Source organism: Chaetodon auriga, chromosome 11 (assembly GCF_051107435.1).
Source record: "Chaetodon auriga isolate fChaAug3 chromosome 11, fChaAug3.hap1, whole genome shotgun sequence".
Lineage (NCBI taxonomy): Eukaryota > Metazoa > Chordata > Actinopteri > Chaetodontiformes > Chaetodontidae > Chaetodon > Chaetodon auriga.
Window position 1 is genome coordinate 25,469,468 of NC_135084.1, and position 14,625 is coordinate 25,484,092.

Below are 14,625 nucleotides of genomic sequence, written 5' to 3' on the forward strand. Positions count from 1 at the left end.
TGACATCAATCATTAGATTTGACTCAAATGACAGTTTCAGACCTACATGTAAGTCTTGAGTATAATATTCAAATATAAGGATATAAGATATGGATATAGGTGCTCTAATGGTGAGTCATCATCTGTATCTGCTGTAGCCATCATTACCAGTTCAAACTTAACTATTGAAAAAATGCAGCAAGCACTTTGAACTCGACTGATGGGCCTAAACTCCCTTAAGTGATGTCATATGATACAATATTGGGACTCACTCAAAATGGCCTCTTTTTCCTCTGAATTTGTGCCCTTCAGTCTTGTAAAAGATATAAAATCCTACATTTGCTTTTCAAATGGTTAAGGTCAAGTTTCAATTTTATAAAATATTCAAGCTAAAAGTTCATCTTTAACTCCTGTGTAGCTATTTCTATGATAGCTACTTTATTATAATTATCATTTACCAATTATCACATAAAACCTTCATTACATACATCATATATTTCCTCATATATATAAATCTTATAGTTAGGGCTGGCTCAGGCTTGCCTTGGACCAGCCCCAAGTCATGCTGCTATAGGATTGGACGGTTGGGGGACCTCCAAAGATACACCGAGCTCCTCTGTTCTTCTCTCCATCTCCATCTACATGCTTTCATCTCCTACCAAGGCCAGTTACTAACTTAGCTTCTTCCCCGGAGTTCTTGTGCTTTGTCACCTTGCAGGTTCTCATGGATAGTGGCTGAATCTCGATTGTGGATTATAGCTACGTTTCCTGCCATGGCCCTGCCTGACATCCACTGCAACTGCTACGACTATTAGTCATACTTCCATTATTAATACGTCCACTGTCACTGTTACTGTGATTGCATTTCTGTCTGTCTCTCTCTGTCTGTCTCTTGCTCTCTCTCTCATCCAACCATTGGAGGCAGATGGCCGTCCACCCACAGCCTGGTTCTGCCTGAGGTTTCTCCCTGTTGAAAGGAAGTTTTTCCTCGTCACTGTCACCAAGTGCTTGCTCATGAGGGAATTGTTGTGTCTCTGTGGATAAAAGAGTTTGGTCTGTACCAGCTCTATATGGAAAGTGTCCTGAGACAACTTCTGTATGGTGCTATATAAATAAAATTGAATTGAATTGAATCATTGGCAATTTCGCATTAATTGGACTTTGAAATCCAACAGATATTGTAACTTTGTGGATTGTGGTATTTCAAACATCCCTTTTCATTATTCATCTAAAAATGTATCCCAGTAATCATCCCAGAAGTTCATCATATTGCAATAAACAAACCTGGAGTGAAATGTTATGTTACCACACAAACCTGAGGGCTGAAGCCTTCAGCCTGAAGGCCAGACTGAAGGCTGTCTCACCAAATTTTAATATTTATTACACTTTTCCAACTATTTCTCCGGGTCGACAACTGCAGTACTGCAAACCAAAAAAAAAAAAAAAAAAAACCCACCAAAAACACAAAAAAATTACCCTGCACCCAGAAGCATTTAGCCGACCTTGCAATGACAAAAATGCGGACACCTGACTGCAAAGAAAAGGCAACTAGTACTATTTGTATTGTGATTTTCTTTTTTTATTGAAAATACTATATATTTATTCTCAACATTTTCAAACCTGGAAAATCCTTTTAGACACAGAAATTTGTGTGATGCACTTTGAGCTATTTACTAGTATTTATTGGTCTTCTATTATGGATCGAGAGAACAGATACTACTGTACACACAGGAACACTAACATTTTGTGCTGATCATTGGCTCTGATGCCTCCATCTCAGAGTCGTTTCTGTTCAATGTCTCATTCTCATTCTGTCCTGTGGCAGCATCTGTTGGTGTCAGTGGTTGTGGTGATTGGTGGGCTTTCACTTTGAACACATCCCACTTCTCAGGAAGCATGCCTTTGTTGAAGACCACAGAAGCCAGGTAGGAGAACAACAAGATGGCAGCAATGGCAGACAGCATGGAGATGGTCCTAACTGGAGAGTACTGGACATAAACCCCGTCCTCAAGAGTGCATCCTGGGAAGTGTATGACTGGTGCTAACCCTAGAGATGGGTCTCCACTGAGCAGTCTTAAAACAACTCCCACCAGGCAGCCCATAATAGCCCCGTAACCATTGGAGATGTTGAAGAAGAGGACACAGACGAGTTGAGGAAAGAGGACGATGTAGGCCACTTCACCACTAAGAAACCAGAACAGTATGATGCTGTTTTTCATGCTGGTCAGTGATGTACCAACCAAGCCCACGACCACCACAGAAGCACGGATCACCCACTGACTCTCTCTGTCTGATGCCTGAAGAAGAGATAAAAGAAGAAGAAGAACAGTTCAACAGACTGAGACTATCCTGCTTTCAGATATCTCTCTCCAATGTTCTTCACTCTTTGTCATACTTTGTTTCTCCATCATGTCACTTTATACCATTGATACTTTCCTGCACTCCATTGCCTTTCATTCAAAATAAACATCACACTTTCACAATAGCAAACTCTCTCACCTGAGGTCTCAGGATGCTCTTGTAGATGTTAGCAGTGAAGACAGAAGCTGCAGAAAGCAAAGCAGAGTCAGCTGATGACATCACGGCGGCAGCCACACATCCAATGCCAATAATGGAGATGAAGGGTGGGGTGAGGTGCTGCAGGGCGATGGGCAGAACGAAAGCTGCTTCCCCACGTTCATATGGAGATGGAGAACCATAAGTAGTCTGGTTCCAGTCTGAGGCATGGACACAGAAGAAAGAAAGACTGAAAAATGCTCCAGTTATCTGTCTGATTTTAAGACGAGTGTTTTGTCGTATATAAATGTGAACTCTGCAGATATAAGGAGCACAGTGGACCAAGTTGATCTTTTTATCAAGGCCTATCATTCAAATCACCTTTCAAGTGGCTGGCACTAATACACAGACTACCCTCTGATACATGGAATCTCAGATTATTCTCCATAAGAGCTTGCTATGCATCAAGTTCATATGTATGTGGATGACACTATGACACGATGACATTGTGGTGTTGATTTTGTCTATTTAACCATGTAGAAACTCCAACTTCTCTCTTAACCGTGTGCAAATACAACAAAATTCATTGCTTTCAACAGTTAGAGTCAAACAGTACTGGTCAAAAGGTTGGATTCACCTTCACGTTCAATGATTTTCCTTTTTTATTATAGTAGATTAATACTAAATACATCAAAACTCTGAAAGAACATGTGGAATTATGTAGTAAACAATGTAGTGTAAACAAAGCAAAACATGTTTATATTTAGCATTCTAGGCAGCCACATTTTGCTTTGACAACAGCTTTGCACATTATTGGCAGTTCCTCAGTCAGCTTCATGAAGTAGTCCGCTGGAATTGGTTTTCAGTTAACAGGTGTGACTTGTCAAAAGTCAATTTGTGGAATGTTTTGCCTTCTGAATGCATTTAGTTCAGTTATATTGTGCCAATGCAGTGTTGGTATACCGTCCATAGTCAATATGTATTTTGACAAGAATCACTTAACTAAGGGGGAAAAAAAGACTATCATCGTTACTTTAAGATAACATTTCAAGAAGTGTCGTCAAATGCTGCAGCAAAAACCATCGAACACTCTGAGCAAACTAGGTCTTGTGAGGACAACCCCAAAAGACAAGTAGTTCAATCTTCTACTCTGCAATACTCTATGCGACTCTCAATATTTCTTTTTCTGTTGTTTCACTCTTTATTATGTGAAGGCCTTGTTCTTTCATGAAAACAACATCATGAAGTAAAAGAGAACTGACCATTTCTTCTGATGTTAAGGTTTAAACAGAGTTTGGGTCACCAACAAAGAGGAGAGATTTTTATTTTCAGGTGAACTGAAATTTGTCTGAATTGCTGCAGATTTGGTGAGCTTCTTAATTTTTGGTGAGAAATATCAATTCCTGACTTGTTGATCACTGGTTGTCTGATGTCTCAGAGCAAATTCTTGTCTCTCCACAAAGAGATCTGAGACCAATAGAGAAATTACAGCTACTGGTTCTAAACCTTGCTCAAAAACATTTCAGTGGAAGGAATGGTGGCTGCCATAAAAGCTGTTCACAGACTTTCTAGATGGACGGTCTTCCTTGACTTTTAATGGAAATGTTAAGTCATTCATGAATTCATATGAGCAAAATATGGACTTCAGGTTTCACAGTTTACCCCAGTATGTAGAAACTCTTAATACCTGTGGATGCAGTGGCTGCCCCCAGCAGTATAATAGGTATCCCAAACACAAGAAAGACAAAAGCAGCAACAAAGCATGTGAGCTTGGCTGTTTTTGTGGAAGAAGTTGACAAGGTCCTCTGATGGAGACTCTGGTATCCCAGACATCCCAGAGTCTGAAGCCGAAAACAGACAGTTGATTAATCATGAATGTGTCATCCACATCAGGTAAATCCTGAAAAATGTCTGCCTGCTATTATCACTGAAGCATTCATTCAAATGAAAGGGATCGTCTGTTGAACGTTAAATTCCAGTCATAGGATGGTTAATTTAACTTTGACATTTACAGACATGCTGTTTCAGATAATAGTCTTTAATTACAGCCACTCTGATTATTTAGTCACAGTGAAAAACAGTCTACTATTTAAATCTTTATGTTATTTATCATCATTCTGAAGATATCCATCAAAACCAGACTGAACTGTGTTTGATGTAGGCTGTATTGTTGCTTCCTTACAAAGAATAAGAAGTTATCAATCATGATCCAGGTCTTTTTCAGCTCTGGTTCACCAATCCAGGGAGCGTGTAAGGTGTTGTTCATCAGTGTCTGGCTAATGTCCATGGTGGAAGGACTCATCATAACAAAGGGAACACAGAGCCACTGCAGAGACAAATGAAAATGTAAATGATAAACACAAACAACTTTAAAATCCATCCTTCGGAGATTTTGGTGCCTTGTGTAACTCACCAAGCTGACGAATATGAGGACAAGCTGTATAATATCTGTGTAGGCCACAGAGTAGAGGCCTCCCAGCACTGTGTAGATAATGGCAACCGCAGCAGAGATCCAGATGCACACAGCAATGGGCAAATCCAGGACCACACTCATGGTTCCTCCTGTCAAACATAGTCTATCAGTGTAATTTTGTGACCATGTCTTTGTGTCGGTATTGTATGTTCATATTCATTATAGCAAGTCACATTGACATAGTGTAGGCATGAATTTACATCCATGTATACATTTGCTGTATTGAACTGAAAAAAGAGAAGTGTAAACACACACCTATAAATATATGTATACGCAATATATGTATATGAAGTGCATTCATATATACTGTACCTAAACCAAGAAGTGTTGCGGGCACCCAGACCAAATCAATAATAAGTGAAACCAGGCTCAGTCCAGCTGTTACTGCTTTTCCGTACTTGATATGGAAAGGGTCCAGCATCGTCACACAGTTTCTATCTCTCATTGGCTTGACAAACACCAAGCCAGCTTGATTTACAGAAGGACAATTAGAAAAAAAAATGAATCAATCAATCAAGTCAAGGTGAGAAAATGAGTGACCGCAGGAAATGCAGTAAAATTTGATATAAAGTATTTTGGTACATTATTTTGGTAATAAATTAATTTAAGCAACCAATAATGTGAGGAGGCACATGGGAGCCGAAAGAGCCAGCTGTTTTAAGAGAGCTGAGCCGTAAGAACCAACTCTTAAAAGAGCTGGGACTCCCATCACTAATATTGTGGCCAAACTGTTAAACAGATCGTCAGCAGTTAAGCATCTCAGCTTAACTTTAGACAAGGTAAGACTGAGGTGACACTGACATTAGGCCCATGTAGTAAGTGGGCATAGAACAAAATCTTCTTGAATGTGTGTAAGCGAGGTATGAAATTGAGCTTATGACCTTAGTGGGCTGCGCCTGTACTCACAGAATCTGGAGTTACAGTACTTAACTAATATTCACGCCTATTTGTTTCGAAAGAGCAGTGCTCAATGGGGAAACTCTAACACTCAACCAACAAATCATGTAACTTTATCACTCAGCCAGTCAGTCACATTTGTATTGCTGGCCCCCACTTTCCAGAGATGTAGTCAAAAAACCATACATCTTGATGTGACAAGAAACAGAAACAAAAAGCGAGAAGCCAATAAGTTACAGATGACTTCCCTTTAACCGTTAAAACATCCTATCACTTCCACTCATTAAGGTGCGATTGAAAATGTGACGTGTTGGATCTGAAACAACGATATGAAGATTCATTTTCTTTTTTGTGTGCTGGCCATATAGGAGGTCTTCAGCATTGCAACAGTGGCTAGTTGTATTCTGTAAAAGTGAAGGTTGGACATCTCATGAATGGGGACACATCATGTCACCACAGATGTCTTTTTTCTTTTTTGTATTCCTGACTGTGGAATTATGAGGTAGCCCAGGTCATTATTATTCCTGTAAAATATTCACTAATTCCTATTTGTGTTAGGGTCCTGCAGCTCTGTCTTATCCTTGTGTTTCCTCTTTCCCTTTCCCCAGTGTGTATTTTGTCTGTTTGTTTTCCCCTATCGGTGTTGCCTCTACACCTGGCCGGCTCCGCCTTCCCTGGAGCGCACCTGATGCACATGACACTGATTAGGCACAGGTTTAAAGGGGAGAGCTCTCTCCTACCTGTTACTGGATTTTTCCATACTCCTTCCTCCCAAGTCCTGTCTCCTGGCATGATCGTGTGTTCAGTAGTGTGAATTCTTACTCTCTTTCCCTCCGCTCGTGAGTATGCTAATGTTCCTCTTATGTACCTCCACTTAAGGTGTGTTTCTCTGTTACAGTTGCCTGCCTGCCGCGTCCACGTGTGCTCTGCCTCAGACCCGTCGCTACGGAGCTCCTTTAGTTTTTTCCACTCGGGTAGAGTGCGCTTTTTGTTCTCAGTTATTTCTCCGCTCCTTTTGAGTGCGCTTTGTGTTATCAATAAATTGTTTTCTTTTTGTTACCTTCTCTCTGGTCTGCATCTTGGGTCCTATATAAAACATTCGGTGAAAACCATAACAATTTTCTTTTATGTTTTTAGAGTAACAGGCTACATTAGTTTTATTTCACATGCAGACATGCAGTATCCTGTCAGATGTAATTTGAAACTCTTACCAATTATAAAAGACGAGCTGTATGCCATCAACAGCACGATTGCCCAGATTAGTCCCATGGACGGCGTGTACACCATCTCAACTGTACCAACAATGACGCCTCCTCCAACCCACGTAGCTACAGGATGGATGAACACACAGCAAGTCATTGAGTGGACAAACAGCAGATATTTGGACAAAAGGTTGGGTGATAATTCATTATCATTAATAAACTGCCAGTGGGATCATCTCATCATGTCATGATCATACCATGTACTCAGTTAAAAATCTCTGTAGTCCAAACTGATGTTTCCAAGAAAATGTTAGTAAAACCAAACAAAGTTGTTTTCTACAGGTTCTCTTTCACACACTTGAAGAGATCCACATGATATAACACCCAACACTGGAAGAAATGTCATTGCATAAATGTAAATATTTCTGGAGTTTTACATATATCTACCTTATCATGATACACATTCAGCCCTGCAATAATTCCTGTCTCCATGAAGGTCATAGTGTTCAGTGTTTGTCATTATGGTTTTAGGGAGTGTTCCTTCCATTCTCTGTGCATTCTGTATGAATTCATTTGAGTTTTCATCAAGTCAGCCAGAATACTACCAGCACCTGGTCTGTGGTGCTAATTTAACACTAATTAATTTAAGAATGTGTTCAGTGTAAGCAGAATATCAACTGAAAATAATCAAGGTATTAAAACTAGATTTTGACACTGGGCCACTCAATCACAACATAATACAGCAGGAGCCACCTCGTAGCCCTTATTGCTTTATCTTATTCTGATGGGCTTGTTGGAAATTTGGAATTAATTAAATTACAGTTAATTAAGTGTCACGCAGTGAGCCAGGAGCCTTAGGGTCTGGCGCCCCAGGACAGTTGGCCACTTTTCCCGGTTGATGTCCAGCCCTGATTAAGAGACAGAATTTTACAACTCTGGAGCAGCAGCCATAAAGTGATGACTTGTTCCTTTAACTTGGCAAAGAAACTGTAGAACTCAGACGACTGACTGATTTCATCTCAAAGACACTCAGGTGACTCACCCAAGAGTACCTGGTGAAACCTCTCTGGAAAACAGTTCTTTTGGCCAGTGATTACAGGCTGGCAGTTCTCCGACAGTTCTCAGCCCCTGGGTACACAACTAGACAAGGATGTCAACAGTCTGCGATTGCACAAGATATTATGAAACACTGTCAAATAATTAAACCCAAAACTTTTTTGTCCCCACATTAAGGCAAATGACTGAAACCAAAACTCAAAATGAAAGATATCAATCAAGAGGGACTTCACTGAAAAGGGGCTTGAGTAATTGAATTAATTTGACACATTGCATAATAAGAAAGTTTTTTTTACTTGAAACATAATCTGTATATGTTGCTTGTCTCATGCTTCTCTTGAGTTGTAGTGCAGTTTTTCTGACAAACTGGTGTAATTTAGTGACAATTAGAGTGTATCTGATCATCAGTGTCTGAGTGTAATCACAATTAGTGCCAATGCTTTAAGAGTCATTTACATCTTGTTGACATGAAGAACTATAATTATCAGGATTTTATCTAAATTGTGCAAGAGAACTAATTGAATTAATGATATTTATGACATGATTCTGCCTTTCTTGAGTTTTTTTTAACTCTGGTTAAGAACACAAAACAAACAAGCAACAAACAGCCTCAAGGGTAGAGCATTTCCACATTCCCCATAATAACCTACAACCACTTATTAAACTCCAGCATTTCATAGCTGTATTTCATTAGACTTTTGTGGGATGTTTGCATAAGAACCTAACGATACAGCGGCACACAGAATTTATTCACAGATATTTACATTTGTGTTCATAGACATGTTAATTTATTCAAAACATCTTGCTGCTCAAACTTTCTCTGTAAAGTTGCAGCCAACAGATGGAAAACCTATCCCATAAAGAACTTCTCCTATATTTATATTCCTCTAAATAATTTACTTAATAATCAGGACCTTTTGGAATATACAGTGATATAGTTTCATCCCAGTTTTCTCACTTGTGCGCTCCTCACCTGTCAGTGTGAAGATCCCCACCACCCAGCTAATGTTACGGTTTCCCAGCACAGCCATATCCATTCCATTTGCTGCACTTTTCTTCTGTTCCCTTTTGGACTTGAAGGAAGCCCAGATGCCGGTCCCGAGGACCAGCAGGTAGAAAAACACCATAGCTACTACTCCTGGGACGTTGACGGCCATGGTGGAATGGTTGAGTGGCTTCCCCACGAGCTGATGCCTGACTGACTGAGTGACTGAGTGTTTTGTAAAAGAGAGATAACAGGGCTGAGGAAAAAGGGAATCAACATACATCTGCTCCACCTTAAAGATACACTGATGTCCCTGGTATTATGGCTGGCGTTAGGTTTGAGTACTTAGCAACGATTCTGATTATTTCGACATGCATTTCATCATGCTTGATCACCTTGAAATGGAAAAACAGCTCAGATTTGTGTTTTTTTGTGTTTACTTTGTTTTTTTTTATGTTGGCATCAAAAAGGGAAAATGGTCTAAGTACCTTCCATACAAAGCTGTGTTTGATAACCAAATAAATATATAAATACACAATGCAGTATTTTGTTTGTCTGTTTATTATGTGAATTAAAAAGATAGATAGATAGATAACTTAGAGAAGTATCAGGCTTCGCTCTGTGTCTGTGAGAATTAGACACCTCAGCAGGTGTCAGTACGAAAGGTTCCAATTTGCATATAAACTGCAACCAGGGGCGGAGCTTATGGCAAATATCCACCAACCACAGAACAATGATTTTGATCAAATACTAACGTAACCATTATGCAACCACTGACTCTGCTGTGCCAATCACTGCTTTTTCCACCCCCACACCCTCTTGACGACTTGATTTCTGAAAAGTCAGAAGTGACAATAGTGAGTAAGTAAGACACATCAGGAGGAAAGTGGGAAACATACACAAATCTTGTCATTCATGCTGCTCAGAGTAGTGGCTCCTCTGGCAGCTGCACAGTGTTTGTCTCCTTAGCCTCCATGACCATCTAGTGGTTGCACTTGTTATTAAATAGTTTGTGGTTTAGTATATTGTACACTACTGATCAGTACACTCAACTTTCTGACCGAGAAATAGAGAGAACGAGAGAGAGAGATACGAGGAAGGAGGGGAGAGAGATTTTCTTTACACTTTTACAGTCCTCTAAAAATAAATGAAGACGTTCAAAAACAGCAATACTAAACAGGATACAGATCAGTCAGTGAAACGTGATTCACAGAGTCTCAATCATCTCAGCATACTCCCAAAAATCACTTCATCATCCCCAACACAGCAAGGTGAATCTTTTTAACACCACACACTTCAAAATCTTTGCACATCCTTCATCATTCTGGAATAATCAAATTCTACTTTTGAACAAGCTCTCAACATTTTTGCAAACACGGCGTCATCGAGAGAGAGACACTGAATTTACAAGGAAACAACTGACAGCAGAAATACTGATTTTCCTCAAGAAGAGCTTTCCAGTTTTCCTTCTAAATCCAACTCGTTCAGTAATGTGGCTTTTTGTTTGTTGCTTGGATGGAGTGACTTTAGTTCTTTTTAAACTGGGCGATTTTGCATGTCGCACTTTCAAGACTGGTCTGAAATTTGTCTGCAGCTTCAGGGATGCTACAATCCGGAGACACATAAACACAAGTGAATATTTGGGTTTATTCGGGTTTAAAACAGAGTCGACCATCCACCCCTCTGTAACTCTACTCAAAACTTGAAAAGATCAGATTTGAGAAGATTTTTTGATTTTTACAAACACACTTTAATCACAGTCAACAACAACATCAATTCACACATATGTCATTGGGAAAGTGCTTAAGTGCTTAAATTACAAAAATCATTAATAAAATTAAATAGATACATCAATGAAACATTCAACCAACCAGAAAATTTGCAAATTTGAGTTGATCTTCAAATACAGTGCAGAGGATGTTGTTGTAACACCAGATGTTTTTAAAATTTTCTAAATCTTTTGTCATTTTATAAAAACAGAATTCCAGTCTTAGTCAACATCTGACATTACAGCAGAAAACTGAGGCTGCCTCTTGACCTGGTTTATCCTCCAGTTTGTTCTTCCGGGTTACATGGATGGCTAGCTTAGCTTCACCAGAAATAAAGTTTAAAAGCTGCCACTTTTTTTTAATGTGCTTTCTTATATACTGCACCATAAATAAAACTTTTCATGCTAAACGTTTCACTGAACAAATTCTAAACATTCGTTAAAAGAGTGAAGAGCACTGTAAGTCTCTTACACTCAGTAAATCATGAAAACCTGTTTCACGAAGGAGACAGAAGGGACACTGCTTTGACACAGCAGTGACAGAGATAAAAGCACTGGAGGTGATGGCACCATGTAAAATCCTCCACTGGAGGTCGGCTGTTCTTTTCTTCAGGGGAGGTTTGTATAAAATCCTCCACTGTGGGCCCAGTCCATCTCCCCTCAGCTTGCTGGTCCATGCAGTGGGCGTTTTGTCACACAGTCCTTTCTTGTTTATGACTTTTACACAGTTTCTGTACAGGGCTTTCTTGTTGGCTGTGTGCAGGCTAAGGTTTTTACAGTCTTTGAGGAGAGGTCCATCCAGCTCTCCGAACTGAGGACTTATGTCAGTCTCTGGGAAAGGATCTCTGTGGTCAGTCCCTTGGCTGGAATCCATGAGGAGGCTTCTTTAGCTCCCAGAGAGTCTTTGCCTCAAAGTTCCAGCACCTTTTGAGCTACCCTGGTGGAGTGGATGTTCAGCAGGGAGCGCACAGCCTGGGCATCCACCAACGCCAGCCCCGCATTGTCCACCAATTGCTGAAGAGTCAGGGTCTTAGTTCGGCACAGCACTGTCAGCAGCCCAGGCGTGGCTCTGCTGCAGACATCCAGCCTGGCTTCATGAACTAGCGGTTCCTTCACAACCAGAACAGAGTTAGAGCTTTTTCCTGAGTTTCATTTAAAAAGGGCCCATGACCTAAAAACACCTTGATAAAGCACAGGCAAACCATTTAGCTTTAAAAATTTAGGATCAGTTAAAAACAGGGCAGCATCCAGTCCCAAGTTACTCAAACGTTTGAATATACAGCTGACCAATTCTCTCCACACCAGGTCTGCTGGTCCTGTCAGAAACCACTAGATGAACAGTAATCTGAAGGTTGCCGTTTTGCTGGCCAAGTGGATGAGGCCCTGTCCCCCCTCCTCTTTAGGTAAAAACAACACTCCCTGCTGCACCCAGTGTAAGCCGTCCAGAAAAAGTCAGTAAGCTTTGGCTAGAGTTGGGCTAAAAGACTTGATGGGGGGTCCATACAGGCCAAACAATGCCAGAGCAGTGAGGCTACAAGATTATTTATTACGAGGGCTCTACCTCTGTAGGATATATAAGGAAGTAGCTGTTTCCATTTCTGAGGCTTACCCTCTACTTTTTCGGTGATGATCTCCCAGTTCCTCCTGGTCATTGCCTCATTACTGAGGAAGACACCAAGGTACTTCAGGCCAACTGTTCTCCAAGATAGGCTCTGTGGAAGAACAGGGAAACCATCGGACCATATACCAACAGCTTCACTTTTGTTCCAGTTCACCCTCGCTGCAGACAGAGTGCTAAATAAATGAGCTTAAATAGCTAAAACATCAACATCTCTCTGATTTTTTATAAGAACAATAACATCATCAGCATAAGCAGATAGAACAATGTTTTCTGGTTTTCCAGAGGAACATGGTCAAAAGCCTTTTCCTGATCTGGCGAAATGAGACCAGTCTTTATACCCAATGAGCTGGACACCTCCAAAACATCTCGAATTAGGCAGACATTGTCTACCATGGACCTGCCGTGCACACAGTAGGTCTGTTCCTGGTGGATGACCTGCTCCATAGCTTCCCTCAGCCTGTTAGCAAAAGCCTTGGACAGAATTTTGTAGTCCGTGCAAAGGGCACAGGGCGCCAGTTCTTTATGTCCTGCAGATCCCGTTTTTTTGGCAGGAGGACAACAGCTCTGCAGCAGGACAGTGGTAAAGAACCTGAGGCCAGACTTTCATTAAAAACCTCTGAAATATCAGGTGCTAAAATCTTCCAAAAGGCTTTATAAAACTCAACTGTCAGGCCATCAATGCCAGGAGCCCATCGTCCCTGCATGCTCAGCAGAGCAGTGTGGAGCTCCTCCATCTGCAGTGGTCTTTTCAGCAATGAATTAGTCTCTGCAGAGACCTGAGGTAGTTCACCACAGAAGCCCTCAAACAGTGAATCATTCTGCTCATGCTCACTGGTGTAGATGGAGGAGTAGAAATCTACAGCTCGCCTTGTTATCTGGCCAGGCTCAGAGAGTTCCTGCCCTGTGTCAGAGAGTGGAATACATTTCTTTGTCCATGCTTTTTCTCCAGGCCGAAGAAGAAGCTAGAGGGAGCATCCATCTCTGTGATGTTCTGGACCCTGGATCGGACCAGTGCACCCTGAGTCTTGTTATCCAGCAGGTTGGCTAAAGCCATTTTCTTGGACTTGAGGAATTCAATACATCCCGGATTTCTTGTGGAAACTCTAGTTTCTAACTCCACAATCTCAGTCTCCAGGTCTTTCATAGATCGGCACTAACAGCGCTGTGCCCGATAATTTCCCCCACCGCCAGTGCAACCTCCTCTGCACTGTACGGAGAGCCGGCACCGACCCTGATGCCATGCTTCTGAGACGGTGAGGTGAAGCCACCAGCAGCCATGAAAGGGTCTGAGCAGCCCGCCGACCAGTCAAAGCCTGGCCGGCAAACACCCACACAAAACACACAAAAACAAACTATAGCTGAAAAACAACACTAAACCCACACAACTAACATATATCCAAGAACATCAACTTAAAAAAGGAAGTAAAGAAAGAAAAAACACACTTATCCACACTCAGCTGCACTCTCACTCTGACGAAGGAGAAAAGGAAGCACGTGGGAGGAAGAAAAGCAGGAAAGAGAGGAGAAACTTTCCATTGTTTTTATATTCTGTTACTCTCATCCGAAATGTTGCCTCAAGGTCTGTAAAATGTCCTCTCTCTTTTGAAATCCCGTTTTAATTTGGCTAAATATCTTCCCAGTGGCGACAGAAAGCAGGTCAAACCATATCACAGCAAACACCTGCCTGGTTGAACGGGCTAATACAGAATATCTGTTTCAAAATGGTTAAAATAAACTGAGAATAAGAGTCTGCCCTTCTGAACTAAAAGCTTTATTGTGGTTGATGAGGACAAAATTGGGCATAGCTGGTCATTATGGAAGCATTTGCCATTTTGTTTTATGACCACTTGAATGTGTATGTTCAATCTTATTCTTTCACAGTGATGAAGCAGCAGAAGATGTTGCAGATGGGGAAAAAAGATGGTGGCTGCTAAAGCTGAAGGAGGTAACACTGCTGTCATTATAATGGAAGTGAGTTTTGCAGAATTTGAAGCCAGAAAAGGTACATTTTGGGCAATCTGAGCATATCGCTTAAGAAGAAGACATGAAGAAGAAGAAGACATCCATTTATTAATCACAACACAACATACAGAGTTACAGGGGAAACTGCACACACCATGCTTAAGTGAAATTATTTTCTCCGCTTTT

At 40.9% G+C, this 14,625-nt stretch overlaps 1 protein-coding gene across 1 annotated transcript; it reads right to left on the reverse strand.

Moving 5' to 3' along the window:
• Nucleotides 1-1,715: 1,715 nt before the first annotated feature.
• LOC143328452 (high-affinity choline transporter 1-like) lies at nucleotides 1,716-9,260 on the reverse strand. The gene is made up of 8 exons (XM_076743598.1): nucleotides 9,077-9,260; nucleotides 7,057-7,173; nucleotides 5,261-5,416; nucleotides 4,889-5,037; nucleotides 4,658-4,801; nucleotides 4,163-4,316; nucleotides 2,479-2,696; nucleotides 1,716-2,276 (listed from the first exon to the last, which is right to left on the reverse strand). The coding sequence occupies exons 1-8, from the start codon at nucleotides 9,258-9,260 to the stop codon at nucleotides 1,716-1,718; spliced, it is 1,683 nt and encodes a 560-aa protein (XP_076599713.1).
• Between the last annotated feature and the right edge of the window lie 5,365 nt (nucleotides 9,261-14,625).

Excerpts from the sequence above, each read along its gene's own strand:
- LOC143328452 (XM_076743598.1), bottom strand. The coding sequence starts at position 9,260 with ATGGCCGTCAACGTCCCAGGAGTAGTAGCTATGGTGTTTTTCTACCTG. Across the intron at positions 4,317-4,657 it reads TTGATAACTTCTTATTCTTT|ACTCTGGGATGTCTGGGATA; the intron begins GTAAGGAAGCAA and ends TTTCGGCTTCAG. Across the intron at positions 2,277-2,478 it reads AGAGCATCCTGAGACCTCAG|GCATCAGACAGAGAGAGTCA; the intron begins GTGAGAGAGTTT and ends TCTCTTCTTCAG.